The 24,225-nt window shown below is 35.7% G+C and overlaps 1 protein-coding gene across 6 annotated transcripts in view; it reads left to right on the top strand.

Moving 5' to 3' along the window:
• Positions 1–24,225, top strand: part of HACE1 (HECT domain and ankyrin repeat containing E3 ubiquitin protein ligase 1) — a 108,180-nt gene that overhangs the window by 7,022 nt on the left and 76,933 nt on the right. For 3 of the 6 annotated variants that reach the window (XM_041771114.1, XM_041771127.1, XM_041771121.1), the window contains exons 2-6: positions 1,078–1,132; positions 2,253–2,342; positions 3,121–3,225; positions 10,203–10,278; positions 19,445–19,576. In XM_041771114.1, the coding sequence (XP_041627048.1) occupies positions 1,078–1,132; positions 2,253–2,342; positions 3,121–3,225; positions 10,203–10,278; positions 19,445–19,576 (458 nt within the window). Of the gene's footprint in view, positions 1–1,077; positions 1,133–2,252; positions 2,343–3,120; positions 3,226–10,202; positions 10,279–19,444; positions 19,577–24,225 lie in introns of those variants that run through there. The other 3 variants (XM_041771134.1, XM_041771143.1, XM_041771150.1) reach the window with 2 other exon arrangements.

Raw genomic sequence — 24,225 nt, forward strand, 5'->3', positions numbered from 1 at the left:
TGGTTCTTCAGTCTTTTCTTGTATTTCATGGCCTTGAGACTTTTTAAGGGGACTGCTCGGGCATTTTGTGAAATTTCCCTTAATTTGGGTTTGTCTGATGTTTTTTCATGATGTTCTGTGCTATGTGGATCATATCAGAGGCCACATGACATTACATGATATCAGTGTATATTATATCTGGTGATGTTACCCTTTATCAATTGATGAAGGTGATCTGCTGGTTTCTCCACTGTGGTCAGTATTTTGGGGAGATACTTTGATGCTATGCAAATACTCTTTTTCTTCCTGAAACTTTAATTTTAGCATTGGCACTAATGTTTTGAGTATCAGAGTCACTTCTCTGTAAATGACTTATAAAAGATCATAAACCTCTAAAATGCATTGAGTTGAGAAATGATCATTAGTAACATATAAAAAATCCAAACAAAGCTGAATTTACGTAAGTATAGTCTCATGTCATAGATATTGTTGACTTTTAACCTTTTCTTTTAGGTCATATATCTGTGAATTAATTCTATAAAAGATATAAGTTACAATGTTAATAGTGTAAAGTAACAGGGAAAACTAAGACTTTAATGCTGTTCCATAAAAGTTTGTAAAATAACTTCCTTTGTTATAATATTGGCAAGAAGCAAGTACTATGTATATTTAAGGTTTTAAAATTATTTTACCATATATATCTATTATGCCCTTATACGTAAAAATTCCCCAAAACTACATGTAAGCCTGATAAATCATGAAGTTGATAAACACTTTTCTGGAAGTAAAAGAAATTTCTGTTGTTAAAGCTACAGAAAATATCAGGCCTCTAATTTTCCCCATCAAATCTGGAAGCAAAGCACTTTGGTGATGATGTAAAGCAACCTAGCATTAGGATAGGAAATTCTGCATTGTTGCAAATTTTGCAGTACCTCTGGTATCCTGCACTATCTTTTATCTCCTTCCACCTCTTCTCATCTTTTATATGAAATTAGGAAAACTCTAAGGTGGTTTTAAGTATTACCCTTTGGGAAAAAATAGGACAAATTATTTTTCTGTTTTTTGTTTAGTTTTTGTTTTGTTTTGTTTTTTACTCAGATAATGAAACTGCTGTTTATACATTAATGCCAATGGTTATGGCTGATCAACACAGGTAAGTGTCTATTTCGAATTTACACTCTTTGTATAAATATACAGGACAGGGGTGCCTGGGTGGCTCAGTTAAGTGTGCAGACTCTTGCTTTCAGGTCAGATCTTGATCTCCGGGTTGTGAGTTCAAGCCCTGTGTTAGGCTCCACAGGGAGCCTACTTTTAAAAAAAGAAACGAATAAAAGCGCTCCTCAAAAAACAAAACAAAACACCAAAACCCAAGAGAAATACATTTATCTATGTTGTGTACACATACATATACACACACAAACACACACACAGTTTGGACACAGATGTTGTCCTGGGACACATTATTTAACCTCTCTTATAGTTTACTGCCTGTGAAATAAAAGCCAAAGTTTTCCAAGATCCATATCAATTGTAAAATTCTTTGGTAAGAGATTTTCTAATGAATTATCAGATATTAAGTCAGGTATTTTGTTGGTCATTGATGATTTATTGCAAAAGGTTGGGGCTGATGGACAGCTTACTTCCCTAATGTTCTATTTTGATGTTCTTTTTATTGATGTAGTGTGGACACTTTTTTTACAGGGTGCATATGCGATACAGTTGTCTGGCTGGATGATGAGATGTTTATACTTCTAGCAGGCTGCTCCGCTGTAGTTAGCCAGTGGATAGTTGGTATAATAAGAAAGTGACAAGGAATCTATTTTGAAACAAGTTTAAAATATAAGTAATTTTTTGCTTTAAACTTCCTGTGTGATACAACTAAAACATGTTTAAATCTGATTTTTCTTATTTGGCCGAAATTAATATACGTAGGCTATACTTTTTGCAGGGGGAGCAGCCATCCCAACTCTCTTTGTTCCTCAAGAATCTAGGGAGAACTGAAGCCAACTTAAGTATCTTCAGAGCAGATGATAATATAGATCAGCAGATGAGGAAACCTTTAACATCAGTTTATAGGTCAGTGCAGTTGTTTTTTGGATGAAACTGTGCTGGCTACCATGCTGTGCTCAGAAAACGGTGCTTTGTTTTTTGGTTGATGTGGGACAGAACTTTTTGGATCATTGGTTAGAGTAACTAAAGGGAGATAGACTTGAGTTTCTATGTTTTATAAACTTTTTTTAATGTATCGACTCATTAATTTTCTTTTGGCTTAGGTCTGTTTCTGAGCTACTATCAAATTCAAAGTTTGATGTCAATTATGCATTTGGACGTGTGAAAAGAAGCTTGCTTCACATTGCAGCAAAGTAAGAAGAAAGATTTTTGAATTAAAATCTGGTCTAGCACAGTGATCAGTAAGCTTTGGGCCAGTGTTGTCCCACAAGAGGTATGGGAATAGATGAGAACAGACTGCTGAATGGTTCATTATTCTATTGAGAGCATAGTGTGCTGTGTTTGCATCCTTTCTCTAGATATTGTTAACCTTGCGATCAGATTCAAGTCTCACATCTACTGTTTTAACTTGCTCTAGATCAGATCAGTAGGTTTGTCTTTCCTGGATGTACTTAATAAAGGGTACATTCACTGAAATTTTTCTTTTATCCTAGCAGTATGAAATTTTACATGTTAACTGCACATGAAGCCATTGGCTTTATATTTTTTAGTTAGGTGTGAGAATGATTTTTACCCATAATCTCTCAGTATGTACTTAACCAATTAGTTGATATCTAACTTCCTTTCAGGACTTAGATATATGTTAAAATTAATTTTTCATAATAAATTTGGCTTCTGTAAAGCCAAAGAATTGAGAGTACTATTTGTTTTTTTATGTATTAATACTTTATATGAACATCTCAAATACTTCATAGCTTTCATAGTAGAATGTATCTTCTTGAAAGTAGAGGAATATGCTATTTTTTTTTTTTTTGGAATATGCTATTTGTGACAGAAGTTAAATCAAATTGTAGATTAATAATGGACCTCAAAAATAATATGTTTAGTAGAGCTTTTTTGTTTTTTTAATTAAGGTATTTCAACTATGGCTGTTTGTTGAATGTATCTAAACTGTTTTTAATATTGTTTTAGTTGTGGATCGGTGGAATGCTTGGTCCTGCTATTAAAGAAAGGAGCAAATCCTAACTATCAAGATATTTCAGGATGTACACCCCTTCATTTGGCAGCTAGAAATGGGTAAATATTTTGTCTTCTTGAGTAGCTTAAGTTGTTATATCAGTGATGACTGACGGTATTCAAGGCACTCTTGATTGTTGATTTTTTTTGACCAATATTTGCCTTGGGAAGAAATTTGTGGGTCATTACATTCAATTTTGAAATAATTATCATATTTATTTAATTGTTTACTAATATTTTTTCTTGAAAATATACTTGTTTAAGTTTGTTTTACTTGTATCATAATGATACTTTGTTTCTGAGAAGTATCATTGTCACCTCTTTGTTTTGATGTTCTTTTTCCTGCTCATTTTTTTTCCTCATCTAATTCCTGGTCTTATTTTCCACATTGCTTTTCAGTTAACTTTATTAATGGAATTAAAGACAGTGAATATATTATACCCAGCTTATTTATAACTTTGAGAATGAGCTATACTATAGTAAGCTTTCTAAATAAGAGTAGCTTACTCCTTTCAGTGCCAAAACTTATTTTTCCTTTTAATTATAACATGAGGTTTTCTAAATAAATAATTTGTTTACTACCCTTGCTTTTGAATTTTCTTAGTAAATTTTTTCCCCCTTATAAAAGTATTTCCAAAATGTAAATATATTTTTGCCTTTTCTTGATTGCTCTGGTCTTCATTATGAACATCTTCATGTTATTGTTTGCTGTTTTTTTTTTTTTTTTTAAAGATTTATTCATTTGAGAAAGAAAGAAAGAGCACTTGAGAGAGTGACAGGCAGGGGCAGAGGGAGAGAATCTCAAGCAGATTTCCTGTTGAACATGGGGCCCGATGACATGGGCTCTGTCTCGGGAGCCTGAGATGTTGATCTGAGCTGAAACCAAGAATCAGACGTTTAACCTACTGAACTTCCCAGGCACCCCCATTGTATGCTATTTTATACCCTACTACACTTCTTAAGACTTTCTTTCTCCCCCTTTTTTTTTTTTTTTGAGAATTTCAGATGTCACATCTCTGTGTCTGCCTCTACTTACCACTATTTTTATGTCTTAAGATTCTGTTGAACTGAGGGGCGCCTGGGTGGCTCAGTCGGTTAAGCATCTTGACTCTTGATTTCAGCTCAGATTGTGATCACAGAGTCCTGGTTTTGAGCCCCACATTGGGCTCTGAGCTCAGTGGGGAGTCTGCTTGAGATTCTCTCTTTCCCCCCCTCTGTACCTCCCCCTGCTCTTGTGCTCATGTGCTCTCTCTTTCTCTCTCTCGCAAATAAATACATATTAAAAAAAATTGTGTTGGATTGAGAAACCATACCAAATGGCTGGAATTCTGTTTGAAATGAAAAAGTAGTTTTTGACTCAGGGCTTGAAGAACTTATATTTATAAATATGTTTCAAATGCTTATAAAACTTCCATATAGAAGCATATTCCTGGGGTACCTGGGTGGCTCAGTTGGTTAAGCTTCCACCTCTTGATTTTGGCTAAGGTCATGGTCTCAGGGTTGAGATCCAGGGCTGTGTCATGCTCTGTGCTGGGCATGGAGTGTGCTTAAGATTCGCTTTCTCCCTCTTCCTTTGTCTCTACCCCCCCCCCCCCAAAAAAAAGGTATATTCCTATGTGTCTCTTTTTTGAATTACTCTTTTTTTTTTTTTTAAAGATTTTATTTATTTAGTTGATTCCCATGTGTCTCTTTTTTGATTACTCTTTTTTAAGATTTTATTTATTTGAGGGAGAGGATATGTGTGTGTACACGAGCTGGGGGAGGGGGCAGCATGGCAGAGGGAGTGGGAAAAGCAGATTCCCTGCTGTACAGGAAGCCAGATATGAGGCTCAATCCCAGGACCCTGAGAACATGACCTGAGCTGAAGGCACACACTTAACCAACTGAGCCACTCAGGCGCCCCCCCCCCTTTTTTTGATTACTTTTTAAAAAATTTTTTTTATTTATTTATGATAGTCACAGAGAGAGAAAGAGAGGCAGAGACATAGGCAGAGGGAGAAGCAGGCTCCATACACCGGGAGCCTGATGTGGGATTTGATCCCGGGTTTCCAGGATTGCGCCCTGGGCCAAAGGCAGGCGCCAAACCGCTGCGCCACCCAGGGATCCCTTTTTTTTTTACTTTTGAAGATATTTTTGTTTCCTGTTTGACTTGGAATTCTTGGTAGTTGAGATAGATGCCTACCTGAGATAGTTATGGGGCTAAAATTGTGCACTGTGTCATTCTGAGACCAAATTTTTGCATAAAAGGATTAAAGTGGAGCCAAAAGCATAAGAATCCTAGTGATATCTAGATTGGACAGAAGAAGGCATACTCCTTTGACCCTGTCTGGTCTGATCTAGTTCTTGATTTAGCATGTGAACTAGTTGTCCACTGTTCTGATAGGTAACAAGGTAACAACATGCTGATTAAACAACTTTTTTTTTTTTTTTTTTTTTTTTTTTTTTTAATTTTTTTAATTTATTTATGATAGTCACAGAGAGAGAGAGAGAGAGAGACAGAGACATAGGCAGAGGGAGAAGCAGGCTCCATGCGCCGGGAGCCTGATGTGGGATTCGATCCCGGGTCTCCAGGATCGCGCCCTGGGCTAAAGGCAAGCGCCAAACCACTGCGCCACCCAGGGATCCCAAACAACTTTTTTAATAATAATGAGCACACTGGTTATGTTTGTAGGGTGTTAAACCCAATGTCATAGATTTGGTCAAATTCATTCCTTTCTGAATTGATCTCCAATCTGGATACATTATCCCAAGTATTGGTAGGATAGTGACAAAGCTTTTTCAAAAAATTACACATAGAAAAATACCTTAGTACTCTATCTCAGCAACTATAAGTGAAAGGAGGGATCAGTGTACAGCTGGGGTAAAATGCCTACTGCCATTTTGGTCAGAGACTTAAGTCATTTAGGAGACCATAACTTTTTTTTTTTTTTTTCTCGTAGCTTTGTTGAGGTACAACCAACAAAATTGCAAGATTTTTAAAGTGTACATCATTATGATTTGATAGACCTATATACATTGTGAAAGGATTCCTTTCATTTGCTATCCATCACTGTCACCTTAACACATTTATCTTTCTTTGGGTGGGGGATGTGAGAATGTTTAAGTTGGAGACTGTTACATTTAAAGATGAAGAAATATGACCGAAATCACTTGATCACATGGTAACGCAATGAAGAGAAAAGGAATAAAAAGAGTTTGTAACTCTAACATAACATCCAATTTGGATACCTTTCTGTTTCTGTAAAGATTAATATTGATATTCAATACTTGACTATTTTAGTTTTTATTATTGGGTGCCTTGTACAACTTAGAGTTGCTCCATAAATGTTTGCTGAGTGGTTTTGAGTACATATTACTTCCTGTAGCTTCTGATGTTTTCAGAAGTAGCTTTTTATTCTAATTTTTTTATGAGTTCAGATTTGTCTAGAGGGAAGCAAAAGTCATAGGGGAGTTCTGCCCCTTTTGCTTGTCCATGAGTTTTTGGTAGTTTTTTGTTTTGTTCCTCAGTTATTGTTTGATGAGTAGTGTAATTCTCTTGGCCTGCTTTAGCATTCCTCTCTTTAACCATTAGTGCTGGGTGCATTGGTACTGAATTGCCCTCCTTTCCAGTGGAAGACCCATTAAGCTACCACAGAGCACTAGGATGATTTGCTCCTGTGTCATTTGGGTTACCATAAGCTTCCTATAATTGTGCAATATCTGGGCAGGAAAATAGTTGCTTCCTGTACAGGAGGATTTAGTGTTTCTCATGATTAAATGAGATTGTTAGAAGAGAAGACTTTACAGTTGTGTATTTTTAGGCTGGCTGAATGTTGTTCAAATTTGAAACATGATTTTTTTCTTTATTTTTTGGGGCTAGGTTGTGACCTCATAAAGGGTGGAGCTCATGTGTTAATATTTTAGCTCTAAATCTTGGCAAAATAGTGCCCATTTAGATTGTTTTGACATACTGAGATTCTCTAAAGTAGCAATAATGTGGGGCGCCTGGGTGGCTCCGTCGGTTAAGCATCTGCCTTCAACTCAGGTCATGATTCCAGAGTCTTGGTTGGGCTTGAGCGCTGTGTTGGGTTCTCTGCTCAGTGGGGAGCCTGCTTTCTCCCTCTCCCTTTGCTTCTGCCTGCCACTCTGCCTACTTGTGCTCTATCTCTTTCTCTCTCTGTCAAATAAATAAAATTTTGAAAGAGTAGCAATAATGATTGTTAAATGATAAAAAACGATATATTTCTCTGTCTTTTGCAGTTCATTTTTGGGATGAGGAGCATTGTTGCTTTACCTCAGCAATCTCCCCAAGTACCCCTCTAGGACTATTTCTTTGGCCCATTCCCAACGGAGTGTTTATTTTGGCAATAGGCCAGTGGCCTAAGACAGCTTTTAAGGAGGTTTTTGAAATTCAGCAATACGGATATAGGCACACACATATATATCTTAAACAATGTATTCATTTTAATAGGGCTGTCTGGTCTGTTGTCTCAGGATTATTGAAGGTTTATATCCTAAAGTTCAGAACAGTGTATTAGATAAACTTTGTAAATGTTTAGTCAGAACTTTTTCTTTCTTTTCTTATTATGCTGATTTTAAATGATGTTTAATTTCATTTCGGATACAAAACCCAAAGCTAGAAAAGTAATTTGTTCTCTTTTTAAAAAATTTATTCAGTTATTAAAAATTTTAGCTGTTAACTTAAAAAATAGAATAATTAATAGTCAATAAAGTTTTATTGAGAGCAGCTAACTATGCTCAGTACTGAGTTTATTAAAGAAATATACAATTCGTGGCATGAAGAAATTTGTGATCTAATTGAGTAAATAGTAATATATGCTATCTATTCTTATATATGTTATATACAGTACTATATATGTAGTATACCCATATATTAATACTGTATGTATACTATATGTACCACACAGTACATAATATGTTATTACATATACAGAGTTACATATTTTTTATACTTATAACTGTTTACTCAGCGAAATCATGAACTTCTTCATGCCATGGATTATATCTTGCTTCCTTAATTTAGTACTGAGTATAGTCAAGCATATATGTGTGTGTGTGTATAAAATGTATATCATAAATATATATATGTATAGTGTGTGTATCACTTGCAGTTTCTGAAGCATGGTTTTTCATTATTTAATGAAGCAGACAGACATTGAGATGAATATTGAGTAGTGAGTAGGAATGGATCAGCCTAAAAGGAAACATTGTGAGCACAATGAAATGGATAGGCAATTTACAAGGGGGCAAAGGACTTGAACAGACTACTCCAAAGATGATCTACAAATAGCCAGTATGAACATGAATAGATGCTCAATCTCAATATAAATAATCATTGGGGAAACGCAAATCAGAACTACAATGAGATACCAACACAGTCTCATTAGTATGGTTATCTTTTTTTTTTTTTTTTTAGTATGGTTATCAAAAAGCAGAAAACGACAAGTGTTGGCAAGGATGTAGAGAAAATGGAGCCCTTCCACATTGTTGGTGGGAGTGTAAAATGGTACACTGAAAAACAATTTTTGATGGGTCATCAAAAAATTGAAAATAGAATTAATGTATGATCCAACAATCCCCCTTCTTGGTGTATACCCAATAAAATTGAAAGGAGGGTCTTGAAGAAATATTTGTACACCCTTATTCATAGCATTATTTACAATAGCTAAAACAAGCAATTGAAGTGTCCATTGATATATGAATAGATAAGCAAAATGTGTGTGTGTGTGTGTGTGTGTACATATATATATATATAATGGAATATTATTCAGCCTTAAGGAAGGAAATTCTGATGTATGCTACAACATGGATGAACCTTGAGGACATTATGCTAAGTGAAATAAGCCAATCACAAAAGGATAAACACTGTAAGATTCCAATTTTATGAGGTACTTAGATAAATTGTAGAGACAGAAAGTAGAATGGTGGTTGCCAGAAGCCAAGGGGAGAGGAAATTGAAAATTACTGTTTAATGGGTATAGAGTTTCAGTTTTGCAAGATGAAAAGAGTTTTATGGATGGATGATGGTAATGCTTGCACAGTAATATGAATGTACTTAATACCACTGAACTGTACCCTTGAAAATGGTTAAAATGACAAATTTTATGTTCTGTGTATTTTACCGCAGTAAAAATTATCAAAAAGAGAAATGAAATAGGGTAGGAGGATGGATAGATATGCACTTCATTAATTCTGTAGTTATGTTTTTATAACTCATCTAAGTATTAACTTTTAAGTATTTTGCAATCAAGAATGTAGGATACTACAGCATTGAGACATTTTGCTATATCCATTCCCCTTCCACCTGACTTACATTGTCTTATCTTTCTTTTTTTAAAAAATTTTATTTATTTACTCATGACAGAAAGAGAGAGAGAGAGAGAAAGGCAGGGAGAGACATAGGCAGAGAGAGAAGCAGGCTCCATGCAGAGAGCCTGACGTGAGACTTGATCCCGGGACTCCAGGATCACACCCTCACACCCTGGGCCCAAGGCAGGCGCTCTACCGCTGAGCCACCCAGGTGTTCCATGTCTTATGTCTTATATTTCTTTTTTTTTTTTATAAGATTTTATTTATTCATGAGATACAGAGAGAGAGAGAGGCAGAGACACAGGCAGAGGGAGAAGCAGGCTCCATGCAGGGAGCCCCATGTGGGACCGATCCCGGGTCTCCAGGATCTTGCTCTGGGCTGAAGGTGGCGCTAAACTGCTGAGCCACCCAGGCTGCCCCCATGTCTTATATTTCTAAGGAAGATTACTATTCCAAGTATTTAGTCAACACTAGAAATTTCTTGGCATTTTGAATGATGAATTTGTCCTAATGACATGAAAACCTCTCATTGTGCCTTTTCTTTATCCTATTATTTTGAATTATAGAATTGATTTTTCATCTTATTTCAAATGTTATAGCATTTGTTTAAAAACCTACAGATGGATACTTGCCAGCAACTAATGTTGATTGTAGTCAGTATTTCAGTAAAATAATTGTCATTTGCTTATTTTTCTCATACCGGTTATCTGTGTCTCTTTTCTTTTCAGGCAGAAGAAATGCATGAGTAAATTATTAGAATACAGTGCTGATGTCAACATTTGTAATAATGAAGGCCTTACAGCAGTAAGTGCTAAGACTTTTATCTGAGAGTTTTAAAATACTTCTTAGAAAATAATATTGAAGGTGAAGTAATGCAAAGGGCGGTACAAGTGTTTCTGCAAGTTACTTCTTTGTCCAGAAAGATTTGAGGCTTAGTTCTGTGCTGTATTTATTAAGAGAAGTTATGGTTTCACTGTGTTTTTCCTTTCTCTTTTTTGTTTGTGACCTTTCATTTATTTTGAAGACTTATTCCTCTAGCTTTTGTCACTGACTTTTCAGGGGATTTTTAAGGAGCATTTCTGCTGTGTTATGAGTTCATTAAAGGAGAGCTATTTTTTATTACATTCTTTAAAATTATTTTAATAGGTACATTTTAGGAAAATTGGATGGCTAGGCAGAAAGGAAAAAAAGTAATGAATGGAATGATCACTCACTGTATCCTCTGCACTCAGAGATAATCACTGTTAATATTTTGGTCTGTATCCTTCAGACTTGTATCTTACCTAACCTAGTATTTTTATCCATTTTGCTGTGTCACTTTTTGTTCAAAAATAAGTTAATATATTTTTGATCCATATAGATGTTATTTGGAGGTGTGTGGGACCTTTCTGAAAAGATTGTTAAAATCCACACATTTTAAAAAATTTATTTATTATTTTTTGTTTGGTTTGGTTTATTTTTATTTTAATTCTAGTATAGTTAATATACAGTGTTATTTTAGTTTCTGATGTATAGTGTGGTGATTCATCAGTTCTGTACCTGAAATCTAAAAATTTTAATCATTGTCATTATTTAATGGAGCATTATTCATTTTAGAAGTAGAGATAAATTATGATTATTGAGAAATTGTTTTGAAGTTGTAATGAATGTCAAATTTTTTTTTGAATGTCAAATTTTATATATTAAGTTCTACCTTCCTGTTTGTGAGGTGATGTATGTATTGAATGGATGATGAGAATCCTTTTCCGGTGTCTATCAGTATGTTGTATACTTCAAATATTCTACAATTTTGTCAGTTATAACTCAATAAAGCTGAAAAATTTTTTTAAGTTTTTAATTTTAACTCCAGTGTAGTTAGAATACAGTGTTTCTTAGTTTCAAGTGTACTCTATAGTAATTCAGCAATTATATACATTATTCATTGCTCATCATGATAAGTGTACTCTTAATCCCCTTCATCTATTTCACCCATCACCCCCAGCTGCCTTCCCTTTGGTAACCATCAGTGTGTTCTCTGTAGTTGAGTCAGTTTCTTGATTTGAAAAAAAATTTTTTTTTTATCTTTTTTGGTAGTATTTATAGATTCTGAATCATTTAATTTGTAAATAAAGAAGAGTATAATTTACATACCATGTCAGTTTTCAGGATTTTCTTTTTTTTTTTTTTTAAGGTTTTTTATTTTATTTTATTTATTTATTCATGACAGTCACAGAGAGAGAGGCAGAGACACAGGCATAGGGAGAAGCAGGCTCCATGCACCGGGAGCCTGACATGGGATTCGATCCTGGGTCTCCAGGATCGCGCCCCGGGCCAAAGGCAGGCGCCAAACCGCTGCGCCACCCAGGGATCCCAGTTTTCAGGATTTTCTGTTAAAAACATTTTGAAGGTAGAGGGTGGTAGAGCATTAAAATACAGCTTCCCTAAGATTTGCTTTATTCTGTGAGTGACTTTCTAAAGATAAAGAATAAGCTCAGTCATGATAATTATTTGGAATCCACAATTCCTGTGCTAGTCTAGATTTTGTTATGTAATTAACAAGATAATGCCACTGACTCTAAAAAGAAAAACTATAGTCTTGATATCTACAAGATGCTTAGCTACTCCTGAGGATTATAAAACTATGGAATTTACATAGACCTGTCCTTAGGACACTCTTTAGTATAGGCAAGATAAGATGTTCAATATTAACATAATTTGTTTAATCACATACATTTTTATCTGCTAATTTCTCTTTTACTCCTGAATTTTAAGGGAAGTAGAGTAGAAAAGTTTTAAAAATCAAATTTTTACCTAAAATATTAATGCACATATTTAAAGAGTCAAGATATTCTAACAACGCTTGTTAGAGAAAAATAGTCTCTATACTCTTTCTGCCTGGGACCAACCTTGGTGTTTTCTCCTATGGCCCTGACTGGTATAGTGTGTTTCCTGCTCTTGAAAACTGTTGTGTCCACAAAGCATGATTCCACCTGGTCCCAGACCACCATGATGGGATTAATTCAGCAGCTGAGCCCATTGACCCCATCAGCTGAGGGAAGGTGGGATGGTGAAAATGTGTTGCTGAAGAACTGAATAATTGCCACCAAACACGTGGGACAGTAAAGCCAGTGGCTCCTGAGTTGGAAGAAAACTTGAGTGAGGAGCCAGGAGCCCCAGGATTTTTCTTACAGAAGGAGAGAACTGTTGACTAGCATGCATTCTAGGCTGCTTACCCTCACAAAGGACTCCTCATATTTCTTCCTTCATTTGTTCTTTCAACAGGAATTTCTTGAATACTTACTATGTGTTAGGCACTTTGTTGTTGTGGGATAGAGCCATGAATATGACTGATTGGTCCTTGTTGTCCCCAAAATTCTAAGGAAGACAGGAAAGTTTGTTTTTTTCCTTCCAAGTTTTTATTTAAGTTCAAGTTAACATATAGTGTGGTATTGGTTTCGGGAGTAGAACTTAGTGATTCATTGCTTACATACAATATCCAGTGCTCATCACAAGTGCCTTCCTCAGGGGCGTTTGGGTGGCTCAGTTGGTTGAGCATCTGCCTTCAGCTCAGGTCATGATCCCATGGGATCCCTGAGCAGGGAGCCTGCTTCTTCCTCTCCTTTGCCTACTGCGCCCCCTACAAAAAAAGTTCTCTCCTTAAAGCCCATCATCCATTTAGACAATCCTCCCATGTAACAACCCTCTTGTTTTTTTTTTTTTTTTTTTTAATTTTATTTATTTATGATAGGCACACAGTGAGAGAGAGAGAGAGAGAGGCAGAGACACAGGCAGAGGGAGAAGCAGGCTCCATGCACCGGGAGCCCGACGTGGGATTTGATCCCGGGTCTCCAGGATCGTGCCCCGGGCCAAAGGCAGGCGCTAAACCGCTGCGCCACCCAGGGATCCCTTGTTTGTTCTTTATAATTAAGAGTTTTTTATGATATGCCTCCCTCCATGTTTTTATCTTATTTTTCTTTAGAAGAAGACTGGAAAATTACCAGGCAGCGGTAATACTGTAATGAATATCAAGATAGGAGAAGGAGATGCTATGGAAGTCCTTGCAGAGCTCCGATCCTCACCTAGGGCATTGGAAGTGGTATCCCAGGGACATATCACATGAGTTGAGGCCAGAAAGACAAACAGAAGTTAGACTGGTGAAAGTGGTGGTAGTAGGCTTGGGAGAGGAGGGGAGGAAGAGAATTTTGGCTCTACAGAATAGATTTGGTGAAGGCTTGGAGATGAAAGAGAGTGTGTTACATTAGAGTGGTGAGCTTAACTGGTGTTCAGGTACATGGAGACTTCCCAAAGATCTTTGGCATGAATAGTTATGGGGATCAGTTTCCAGATCTTTAGCTTCTATATGTGCTTTTTCCTCAGATGATATGCTCAAGAACATCCTGCAGTAGAGAGCCTGCCCTTTCCACCTTCACCTTCAAAATCACTGTCCTAGTACTTTTTAAATAAAGTACATTTTATGCTCATCCATCCTGAATATTATTAAGGCACATTGTCAAGGATGGCCTGGGGTAGTGGCAAACAAAAGAACAAGCCAAAGGATTGGTGTCTGCAAAGGCTCTGTCATTCAGCACCATAAACCATAAAATCATGGCAGGATTTTGTAGACTTTGCCTTGCCTTGTACATATTGCTGTTAGGGGTGAGGTAATTAGACTTAAGTTGGTTTGTTCTGAACCCAGCAAAATTATAAAAAAAGTGAAGCAATAGGAGTGATAGGATATTTGATTATGCTACCTCTATCATCCACCCACTACTGTCAGAGAATTCATTGCCTCTAACAGAGGTTTACAAGAACAAAGCAAAAAAAAAAAAAAAAAAAAATCAGTTAAACATACTAACGGCGATGTTAATTTATTTTACCCAGTTGCAAAATCAGGGTGAGACATGTATCTTACCTATCTCAGGACAAGGGAGGAAATAGGCAGTGACTGCTAATGGTACTGGGTTTCTTTCTGGGGAAATGAAAATGTCCTATAATTGATTGTGAAGATGATTGACAACTGTGAATATACCAAAACCCACTAAGGTGTGTACTTTAAATAGATGGATTGTATGGGATGTGAATTGTATGACGTTATACCTCAAATAAATATACATGTATATTGTGACACTCCCCCCAGAAAAGGAAATACTCTCTTGACTTAGCTCTCCAGGCTCTATAAACTTCTAACTTTGTATTAGCTCTTCTCAGCTATTTTAATGGATGTAAACATTTTGTTTCCTCACATCTGAATAACATGCTACTATTATTTTTTTGTTTTTCAGTTTTAGGCATCACCAGTTGACTTTATGGAAGATAAGGTTATTTGCTCTCTTTTTCAGCTCCATTTCCCTTATCCCATCATGTACAAGCACATTTCCCTCACACCTTTCCAATATAATTGTAATTTTAATTAGATCATGTTTCAGTATTTTAATTTTTTGTTTATATACATACTATTCATAGGCCAAATAGTTCGCTATAGTTACTTTTCTTTACATAGCATTTTTCATGTAGTTAATAACTGCATTCTAAAAAAAGTTGAGATTATTGTACATTCATTTATACCTGTAAGAATAGAGGAATGCCCTGTATATATTGCTCAATTTCCCTCAATGGTAACATTATACAGAATGATAGTATAATATCGTGACTAGGATATTTATATTATGTTTATTTCTATTTATTTATTTTTAAAGATTTTATTTGAGAGAAGAGAGAGTGAGAGAGAGCACGAGCTAGGGAGAGACAGATGGAGAGGGAGAGACAGACTCCCCACTGAGTAGGAAGCCTGACGCCGGCCTCGATCCCAGGACCCTGAGATCATGACCTGAGCCAGAGGTGGACGCTTAATAGACTGAGCCACCCAGGCGCCTCTACTTGTTCATTTGTACCTGGTTTTATTTGTGTGCGTGTCTGTATAATAAGTTCTGTACAGTATTATTGCCTGTGTAGGTCCATGTCTCCACTACCACAGTCAATATTCTGAACATTTCCAACTCTGCAAAGATGTTTTTGTGTTGCTCTTCTTTTGTAACCACACCTTTCCTCCTCTTCACTCCATGCCTAACCATTGGCAGCCAACTAATCTATTCTCCATTTCTAAAATTATGTCTTTTTAAAGAATGTCCTATAAATAGAATGATATTGTATGGAACCTTTTAGGATTAGCTTTTGTATGTTCCTCATATTCTGTAGAAATTGACCTAGGTTGTTGCATGTATCAGTAGTTTGTTCCTTTATATTGCTGACTGATACTCCTTGGTGTAGATGTGATTGTTTAACTGTTTACCTGTTGAAGGACCTTTGGGTCATTTCCTGTTTGGGGCTATCTTGAATAAAGCTGCTATAAATGTAAACATTAGTGTACAGGTTTTGGGCTGTTTCCATAGTTTGGCTGTTGTGATAATGCTGCTATAAACATTGGGGTGCATGTATCTCTTTGAATTAGTATTTTTGTGTTCTTTGAGTAATTTTGCTATCTGTGTATCTTTCTATGTGAAATGTTGGTTCCTATCATTTGCCCATTTTTTAATTGGATTACTTTTAACTTTTGACTGTGGGGATTCTTTATATACTGAAGATAGAAGTCCTTTGTAAGGTATGTGATGTGCAAATACTTTCTCTAGCTTGCGTTTTTAATTCTTAACAGGATCTTCTGTATAAAGTTTCAGTTTTGATGAAGGCCAATATACGAGTTTTTCTTTTTGTGGATTATGGTTTTGGTATCAGATTTAAGAACTCTGCCTAACTAGATCTTAAAGATTTTTTTCAAATATTTTCTCAAAATTTTTATAATATTACATTTCATATCTAAATCTATAATCTATTTTGAGCTAATATTTGTGTGAGCTAATATTTGTGTAAGATGTGATGCTTGAGGTTCATTTTTTTTCTCATCAAGTCCAATTACTTGAGCACTGTTTGTTAAAAAGACTATCTTTAAAAAAAAAACAAAAACAAAAAAGACTATCCTTTCTGTATGAAATTGGTTTCACATCTTTCTCAAAAATCTATTGGGAATATTTATATGGACCTTTTTATGGGTTCTTATTTCTGTTTCACTGGCTTTTGCCTATACCACACTGTCTTGATTAGTGTAGATATACTGAATAGTAAGCCTTAGTATGTGGTTGAGTAATTCCTCCCACTTTATTTTTCTATGTCAGGATTGTGCTAGCTATTCTGGTTTCTTTGTCAGAAATTTATAGATAGAATAAACTAATTTATGGAATAAACTTGACTATGACAAAAAAACCTTGCTGGATATTTACTGAAATTGTTTTAAACCTATAGATCAGTTTAAGGAGAATAGACTTCACTACTGTAAATACAGTATGTCTCCTCACTTATTTAGGTCTTTGATTTCTTTTTATAAATGAAATTTTCTCTGTTCACCATAGAGATCTTGTGCATGTTTTATATGTATAGCTAAGCTTCATTTTCTTTGGAGCAATACTAAATGGTACTATGTTTTTAATTTCAGTTTCTGCATGTTCACTGATAGTATGTAGAAATGAGATTCCTTTCTTTGTGTATTGATCATGTATTCTTATGACCTTCCTGAGCTTACTTTTTATTAGTTCTAGGAATTTTTTTGTAGATTGCTTAGGGTTTTCTATGTAGACAGTCATGTCATCTTCAAGTAGAGATAATTTTGTCTTTTCCAGTTTCTATGTTAACTGCAGCTTAAAAATTTAAAAAAAAACTTTTCTAAGTACTTCTTATTCTTTACTAAGCTCTCTCTGAGCTTTGTATATATCCTCATGATAAATATTCAGTGTCTTTCATCTTCTTGATTAATTTTGAAGGACTCTTTTAATGGAGACTTCTATCCTCTCTAAGATGGATTGGGTGATTTGTAGGCTCCTTCACAGTTGTTTGGAATGTCTCTTCACCATCATCCTAGAGATTTCTTTTGCCTTTCTCTTGTTTTGGGTTCTTTTTTATTTGGATTCTGTGTCTGTCTTTGTAGATAACTATTCTGTCACTTTGCTGGAGCACATTTCCAATAGTTAACTGAGAAAGAGTTAATGGGAGGAAAATTTGTTGATACTTTGTATTGATCCTTATGTTGATACTTGCATTACTTGAGTTTTGAGTCTGATTATGTAATCATCATTTGGATATTGGACCTGTTGGGCTAACCTTTTAATTATCTCACCTTTTCTCTTCTTCAATTCTTTGTCTTTTTTGTGCTTCCTGGAAGGCTTCCTCAATATTATCTTCTAAATCTTCTTTTGAGTTTGCATGTCTCTATCACAGTATTAATTTCCAGGAGTTTGTTTTTCATTGTCTTTTTAAAAAATAATATCCTGTTCTTGTTTGAAGGATGCAGTCTGTATGTTTTCTCTCTGAGAGTATTCAATATATAGCTTTTTCTTTTGAAACTTTTTTCTTGAATATTCATGGTTCCTTTTCTTCTCTGCTATTTGCTTTTTGTTGTTGCTGTTGTTTGGTCTTTCAGACTAGATGCATTTGTCAAATGTTTGGTGGAATTAGGAAAAGCTATTTGAAAGCTCTGTTTGAATGAATAAGATGATTCATCATGGGCTTCAGTGTAGGGTGATCTGCTTGGGCAGTTGCCTTTAGGATCCTTCCTGATACCGGCTTCTTTAGGCATTTATTCTCAAGCTGGTTGGATTCCTCAGAAAAAGCTCTAACAATTGCCAGGAGGGTGTTAGCATCCTGGATGCTAGGTAGAGGAGAATGGTTTGGGATTTCAGTATCAAATATAAACTTGCACTTCATCTCCCTTTTTAATTTTTTTAAAAAATACTTTATTTATTTATTTGACAGAGTGAGTGAGCACAAGCAGGCAAAGCAGCAAGCAGAGGGAGAAGGAGAAGCAGGCTCCTTGTTGAGCAGGGAGCCCAGTGTGGGGCTTGATCCCAGGACCCTGGGATCATGACCTGAGCTAAAAGCAGACGCTTGACCGACTGAGCTACCCAGATGCCCCTCATCTCCCTTTTCAATGTGATATTCTTGCTTCATTGTGCCTGGTGTCACTTATCTAAAGATTGTTTTCAAGCCTCTTGTAGTCTCTCAGATTGGGAAGGGGCAGTCATTGGCCTGGAAGAGTTGAGGAGGGTTGGGGATTTAAGGGTCTAAATCCACTAGTTCATCTCTACTTCAAGAGATGCAAGGTGCACTGATTCTTGAGTGTTTTGGGATTTCAGAGATCTGAATCACCTTACTAGTTTAGGATTCAGATCTCTGAATCACCTTACTAGTTTAGGATTCAGCTTTCTGTTCTGACAATTCACACAAAAGCTTTTATCTTGTAAAACTTGTTGCTATTATAGTCTCTTTTTTTCTTTATTGTAATGGGTCTGTTCTTTTAAGAAAAAGTATTGTTCATTGTCATTTCAGTGGTGTTTGAGGGAAGAATCAGAAGTTGATGCATGTGTTTAAGCTGCCATCCTAAAACAAGTTTCATGATGTATTTTTTAATGGAAAAAAAGTCAATTGAAAAATGCATGGATAGCATAGTCCAGAGTTTTAACATTGATTATCTTTGAGTGGTAGAGTTAAGATGTTTTATTCTCCTTTTATATTATTACTTATGTATGATACATGAGTTACTTGGAAAATACAGGAAATGAAGAATATGTCTATTGTATTAATTACCTTATTTTACTCATGTTTGTTTCTGGGGAAGGAAATGTATCCAGTACCTTTCCTTTAGAGACAAACTATGCATAGAGTCCAGGATCATCTAGGAAGTGGAGTATTTGGTGGTCCTAAGTCTAGGATATTTAACTGTAATGATCCACGAAATGCTTGATTTTGAAGTACAAGGTGGTATAACCTACATCTTGATGCATATTTTTCCCCATTAAAAAAACAAGGAAAAATACAGGAAATATATGGGCTTTATTTTAATCTTTAGTATGTGTACTATGCTCACATTTGAGAAATAATAGCATTATTTATCTGCTGTCTTTATGAAACACTCCTTGCACAAATGTTAAGTAACTAAATGGCTGTACAGATACACTGGCTTGCTGTGAATGGGCGGACAGAACTACTCCATGACCTTGTGCAGCACGTCAGTGACGTCGACGTTGAGGATGCGATGGGGCAGACAGCACTGCATGTCGCCTGCCAGAATGGTCACAAGACGGTAAATTCAGCCATGAGGACTTTAAGTTGCATGTATTTATTTTGCAAACTTTGAATTCATGAAAAATTTTCCACTGTGCATAATTGGCAGCATGAAGCATTGTAGCAAAATCTCAGAATGTTTTCTGCATCATATGGGTTCATGATTACTATATATTCTTTGTGGATAAAAGGAATAGAAAACAGTGCTTTTAAATCTGTTTAAAATATTTGGATTTTAAATTTATTTCTCTCCTATAGATTTTGATAGCTGAATATACTAAAATTTAAATGTATGTTCACATGTAATAATGATCTTATTCTCAGTCTTATCACATAACTTTTTTATATTTTACTTTTTACCAGTAAGCCTCAGTTATTGGGATTGGATAGTAAGAAAGTGAGCACTGACATTGCTTAAATATTTCAACTTGGATTATCATATTTTTCTGCTGTTTTGGAACATGATGCAAGATTAGAATGGTGGTGGTTTTCTTTCTTAGATTTCTAAAGTCTTACATTTGTTTTATGTCAGTACTTCCTTGTTACTCCCATGTAAAAACGTTTAACTTTAAAAAATTGCTAACACTTTTTTCTTTCAATAGGAGATGGCTGTTTTATATAAAAATTGTTAGTTTAGGGCAGCCCGGGTGACCCCGCGGTTTAGCGCTGCCCTTGGCCCAGGGCCTGATCCTGGAGACCCGGTATCGAGCCCCACGTCGGGCTCCCTGCATGGAGCCTGCTTCTCCCTCTGCCTCTGTCTCTGCCTCTGTCTCTCTCTGTGTCTCTCATGAATAAATAAATGAAATCTTTAAAAAAAATTGTTAGCTTAAAATTGAAAATCTGCTTTGTTATAATTTCCTATCCTGGTTACTTTTGAGTTTTTTTTTTTCCACACTTAACATTATTGATAATAGAAAGTTACTTATTTACTTGTTTAACATAACAATAACAACAAAACCCAGCCGAAAGCAAAAAAATATCAGTAACTGCAAGATACAGAAATTTGTGTGTTTAATATGTATTGTTTTGTATACTCTTGAGTCTTATCTTTGTGTTGGGAAAATTCCTACTGGAATCTAGATTTTCACCTCTGCAAACACTTTTTACCTAATTTGGGTTCAGAATGTAGGATCCTATATGTTTAGATGCTTTATGTAAGACTTACAATTCACAGAATATTGTACTATTTTAAGATAGTGAGGCCAGGAGTACCATTGTCTTATGTTTAATGAATTGGGTAAGAGGAGGGATATAGCATTTTTCCCCCAGAGTTTCTTCTGAACACCAATTATTCATTTATTATTATTTTTTGTCTTTCATCATCTGAAAACTAACCCAGTGTTTTCAAGAATTATTTTCCTTCTCATTAGTTTTACTTTCTGAGAGTCAACATTATTAACTTAAAAAATATTCTGTGTGAAGAAAAATTATCTGAAATGTCCTAATCTTGAATGGCCCAGGTTTTTTTTTTTTTTTTTAAGATTTTATTCATTTATTCATGAGAGACACACAGAGAGAGGCAGAGACACAGGCAGAGGGAGAAGCAGGCTCCATGCAGGAAGCCCGATATGGGACTCAATCCCGGGATTCCAGGATCAGGCCCTGAGCCGAAGGCAGACGCTTAACCACTGAGCCATCCAGGCTGCCCAAAATGGCCCAGGTTTTTTTTTTCTTAAAGATTTTATTTTTTATTTATGAGAGACAGAGACAGAGACACAGGCAGAGGGAGAAGCTGGCTCCATGCAGGGAACCCGACATGGGACTCCATCCCAGGTGTCCAGGATCACGCCCCTGGCTGAAGGCGGTGCTAAACCGCTGAGCCACCCAAGGCTGCCCAATGGCCCAGGTTTTTTTTTTTTTTTTTTTTTTTTTTTATGATAGAGAGAGAGAGAGAGAGAGAGAGGCAGAGACATAGGCAGAGGGAGAAGCAGGCTCCATGCACCGGGAGCCTGATGTGGGACTTGATCCCGGGTCTCCAGGATCACGCCCTGGGCCAAAGGCGGGCGCTAAACCACTGCGCCACCCAGGGGTCCCCTGGCCCAGCTTTTTAAACAACCGTTGTATATTAGAGAATGAGTCCTGCTGGTAGTTGTTATAGGACAGAAAAACACCCACTTTAATATAAACACTGTGCCATAACAGGAGTGGAGTGTCATTTACTAAGATTATAAATGCTACCTGTTGCCCAAGAATTTTCTACAAAAAAACTAGGATTTAGATTAGAAGTGATCTACAAAAGCTCATTTTAGCTATCTTGAGCCAGTGAAGAAACAAGAATTGCTGAGAAAACCTTATTTCAAAACATGTGCATTACAGGCTGCATTAAAAATTTAGAATTGTCCTCTGGAGTTATTGAAGAATAGTTAGTATAAGTATAATATACTCCATATGGTTTACAACCTAAAGCAGGTGTGGTGAAGTAAGGGAGGATTCCTTATAGTCAGATGCCTTTGAAGAATTGTATTCTCAGAAGATTTATAAGGGGGCTTGACTTCACTGCAATGATGAGTTTCACAGAGTGAGATTTTGCAGATATAGCAGTGGAGGAAGGGTACAAAAAGCCGTGTTGACTTGCGGTTGATTGTATTAGTGAGTGAGATTTCATTGTCTTTTAGTTGGTCAGTTATAGTTATCTGTGAGGATCATGAACAGATAAAGAGTATGTTTAGCACTGGCTGTTTTGTGAGTTATTATATGCATCTTTAATTCTTCCTTCATTAAGGCAAAAAGAAATATTGAAAAGTTAGTCTATCTTTGTTGGTAGCTGAGCTAATATTACCAGTGTCTTATAATTACTTGTCTATTTCTGGGACATGGTCAGATCTCAGCAGTTGAGCATATGATAGAATAAATTTTTACAGGGTAGGGATTATTGATTTGGGTTTTTTTTTTTTTTTTTTTTTTTTTTAGCTGTTTGTATAGCTCTCTGTAAGTTGAACACTGAATCTAAAATGCTTTGTCAGGTATCCTGATGACTTATTTAGCAGCAAGTAAATATTGCTTTTTCATGGTCTCCAAGTAAGCCAATTCATGTATAAATTCATTAAAAGGACCTCAAAACGTAGTTCCATGTAGACATACAGCAGTGCTCACAGGTTTCAAGATGTATTTTTTTTAAAAGATTTTATTTATTCATGAGAGACACAGAGAGAGAGAGAGAGAGAGACAGAGACGCAGGCAGAGGGAGAAGCAGGCTCCATGCAGGAAGCCCAATGTGGTACTTGATCCTGGACCCCAGGATCACAACCTGAGCCAAAGGCAGATGCTCAACCGTGGAGCCACCCAGGTGCCCCAGCCCCTTAGTATTTTAATTTTTTTTATAACTTTCCCAAGGTCAGCTGTTATTTGCTGTACAATAGCAAAATTACGGTTTGTCTTGGGATATTGATTTTAAAAATCACTTCAGAATTTGGTTATTCAGCTGGCCTGTTACATAGTCTTTCGCAAATTTTTCTTCCCCTGCCCTTACCTACCTCCTAAGGTATATTCTGTTTACTGTTTATGTAATTTATGTTAAGTGTTGTGAACACTTTGGAAGATACTTAAGAGCAATAACAATGAATAAATAAAATCTTTAGAAATAAAGAACAGTAATAGTATTGGTACTCTTTCTTTCTCTATTACCATTATTAATGTGTATGATGTGATTTTGCAAGGAAAGTACAGAAAGCACTCTCTCTTAATTCCTTTAGTCTTATATAGTGACCTAGAACCAGTATCTAGTTTGAATCTTAATCTCATTTTTAGAAAGTATAGTAAAACCTACATAGATATAAACGACTTCAGTTTTTCTGGCCATAGGCTGAACTTCCTTTTTGGTGGCTTTTTTCTTTGCTGTTAGTTCTTTAAGATTTAGTAATGTGTAAAATTGCCACAAATGGTTGATTACTGTTTTCCTGGAATAACTTGGGTTTAGAAACCCTAGCAAATTGTCGAATGGTTTAGTCACAATTTATTAGAATAAATTGGAATACACAGAGGGATTAGTTTATGGGCTAATTTCACTTCATTAAAGAAGAAATTTTATTTTTATCAGAATAAACTTTATGTTGCTAAATTTATAGAGCTAAATATGAAACTTCATAGACAATATAAAATGATTGTTGGACCCTGCTTAGAGGAGATTTAAGCTCCTGAATCTTAAAAGCATTACTTGATGCTGGTATTATAAACTGTCTTTGGTAGAACTGACTGCATGTTTTACTGAAATTGTAGGCTTGGTAAGGAACAGTGCTTACCTACGTTCAGTTAGCTCTCTTGATATCTTTTAGCCAGCTTTCAAGCTTTTCATCCGGAGAATTACAGGACAGCCATCCAAACTTAATTGAATGCTTTTGCAAAATCATTCGTTGGATTCAGCCTTGAGGCTCACAGGTAGATAGACTAACATTTTGGATTTATTTTTAGATTCAGAATAATTTTATTTATTCTAATGTTAGAATTCTCCTTTAATAACAACTGGAAAATGTGAGCAAATAAATAATAGATAGTTGTTACTGTGATTTTCAAACACAAGTGGGTAATAATGATTTTTATTAGATGTAACATAAGACTTCAAAGCTTTGGTAAGCTTAGAGAAACATATATAAAACAGTCATTGATTAGTGAGTTGGCCATTTTCCTTAGTGCATAAGTAATTTGTGCACTGCTGTGAAGTCATGTCATCAG

Source organism: Vulpes lagopus, chromosome 1 (assembly GCF_018345385.1).
Source record: "Vulpes lagopus strain Blue_001 chromosome 1, ASM1834538v1, whole genome shotgun sequence".
Lineage (NCBI taxonomy): Eukaryota > Metazoa > Chordata > Mammalia > Carnivora > Canidae > Vulpes > Vulpes lagopus.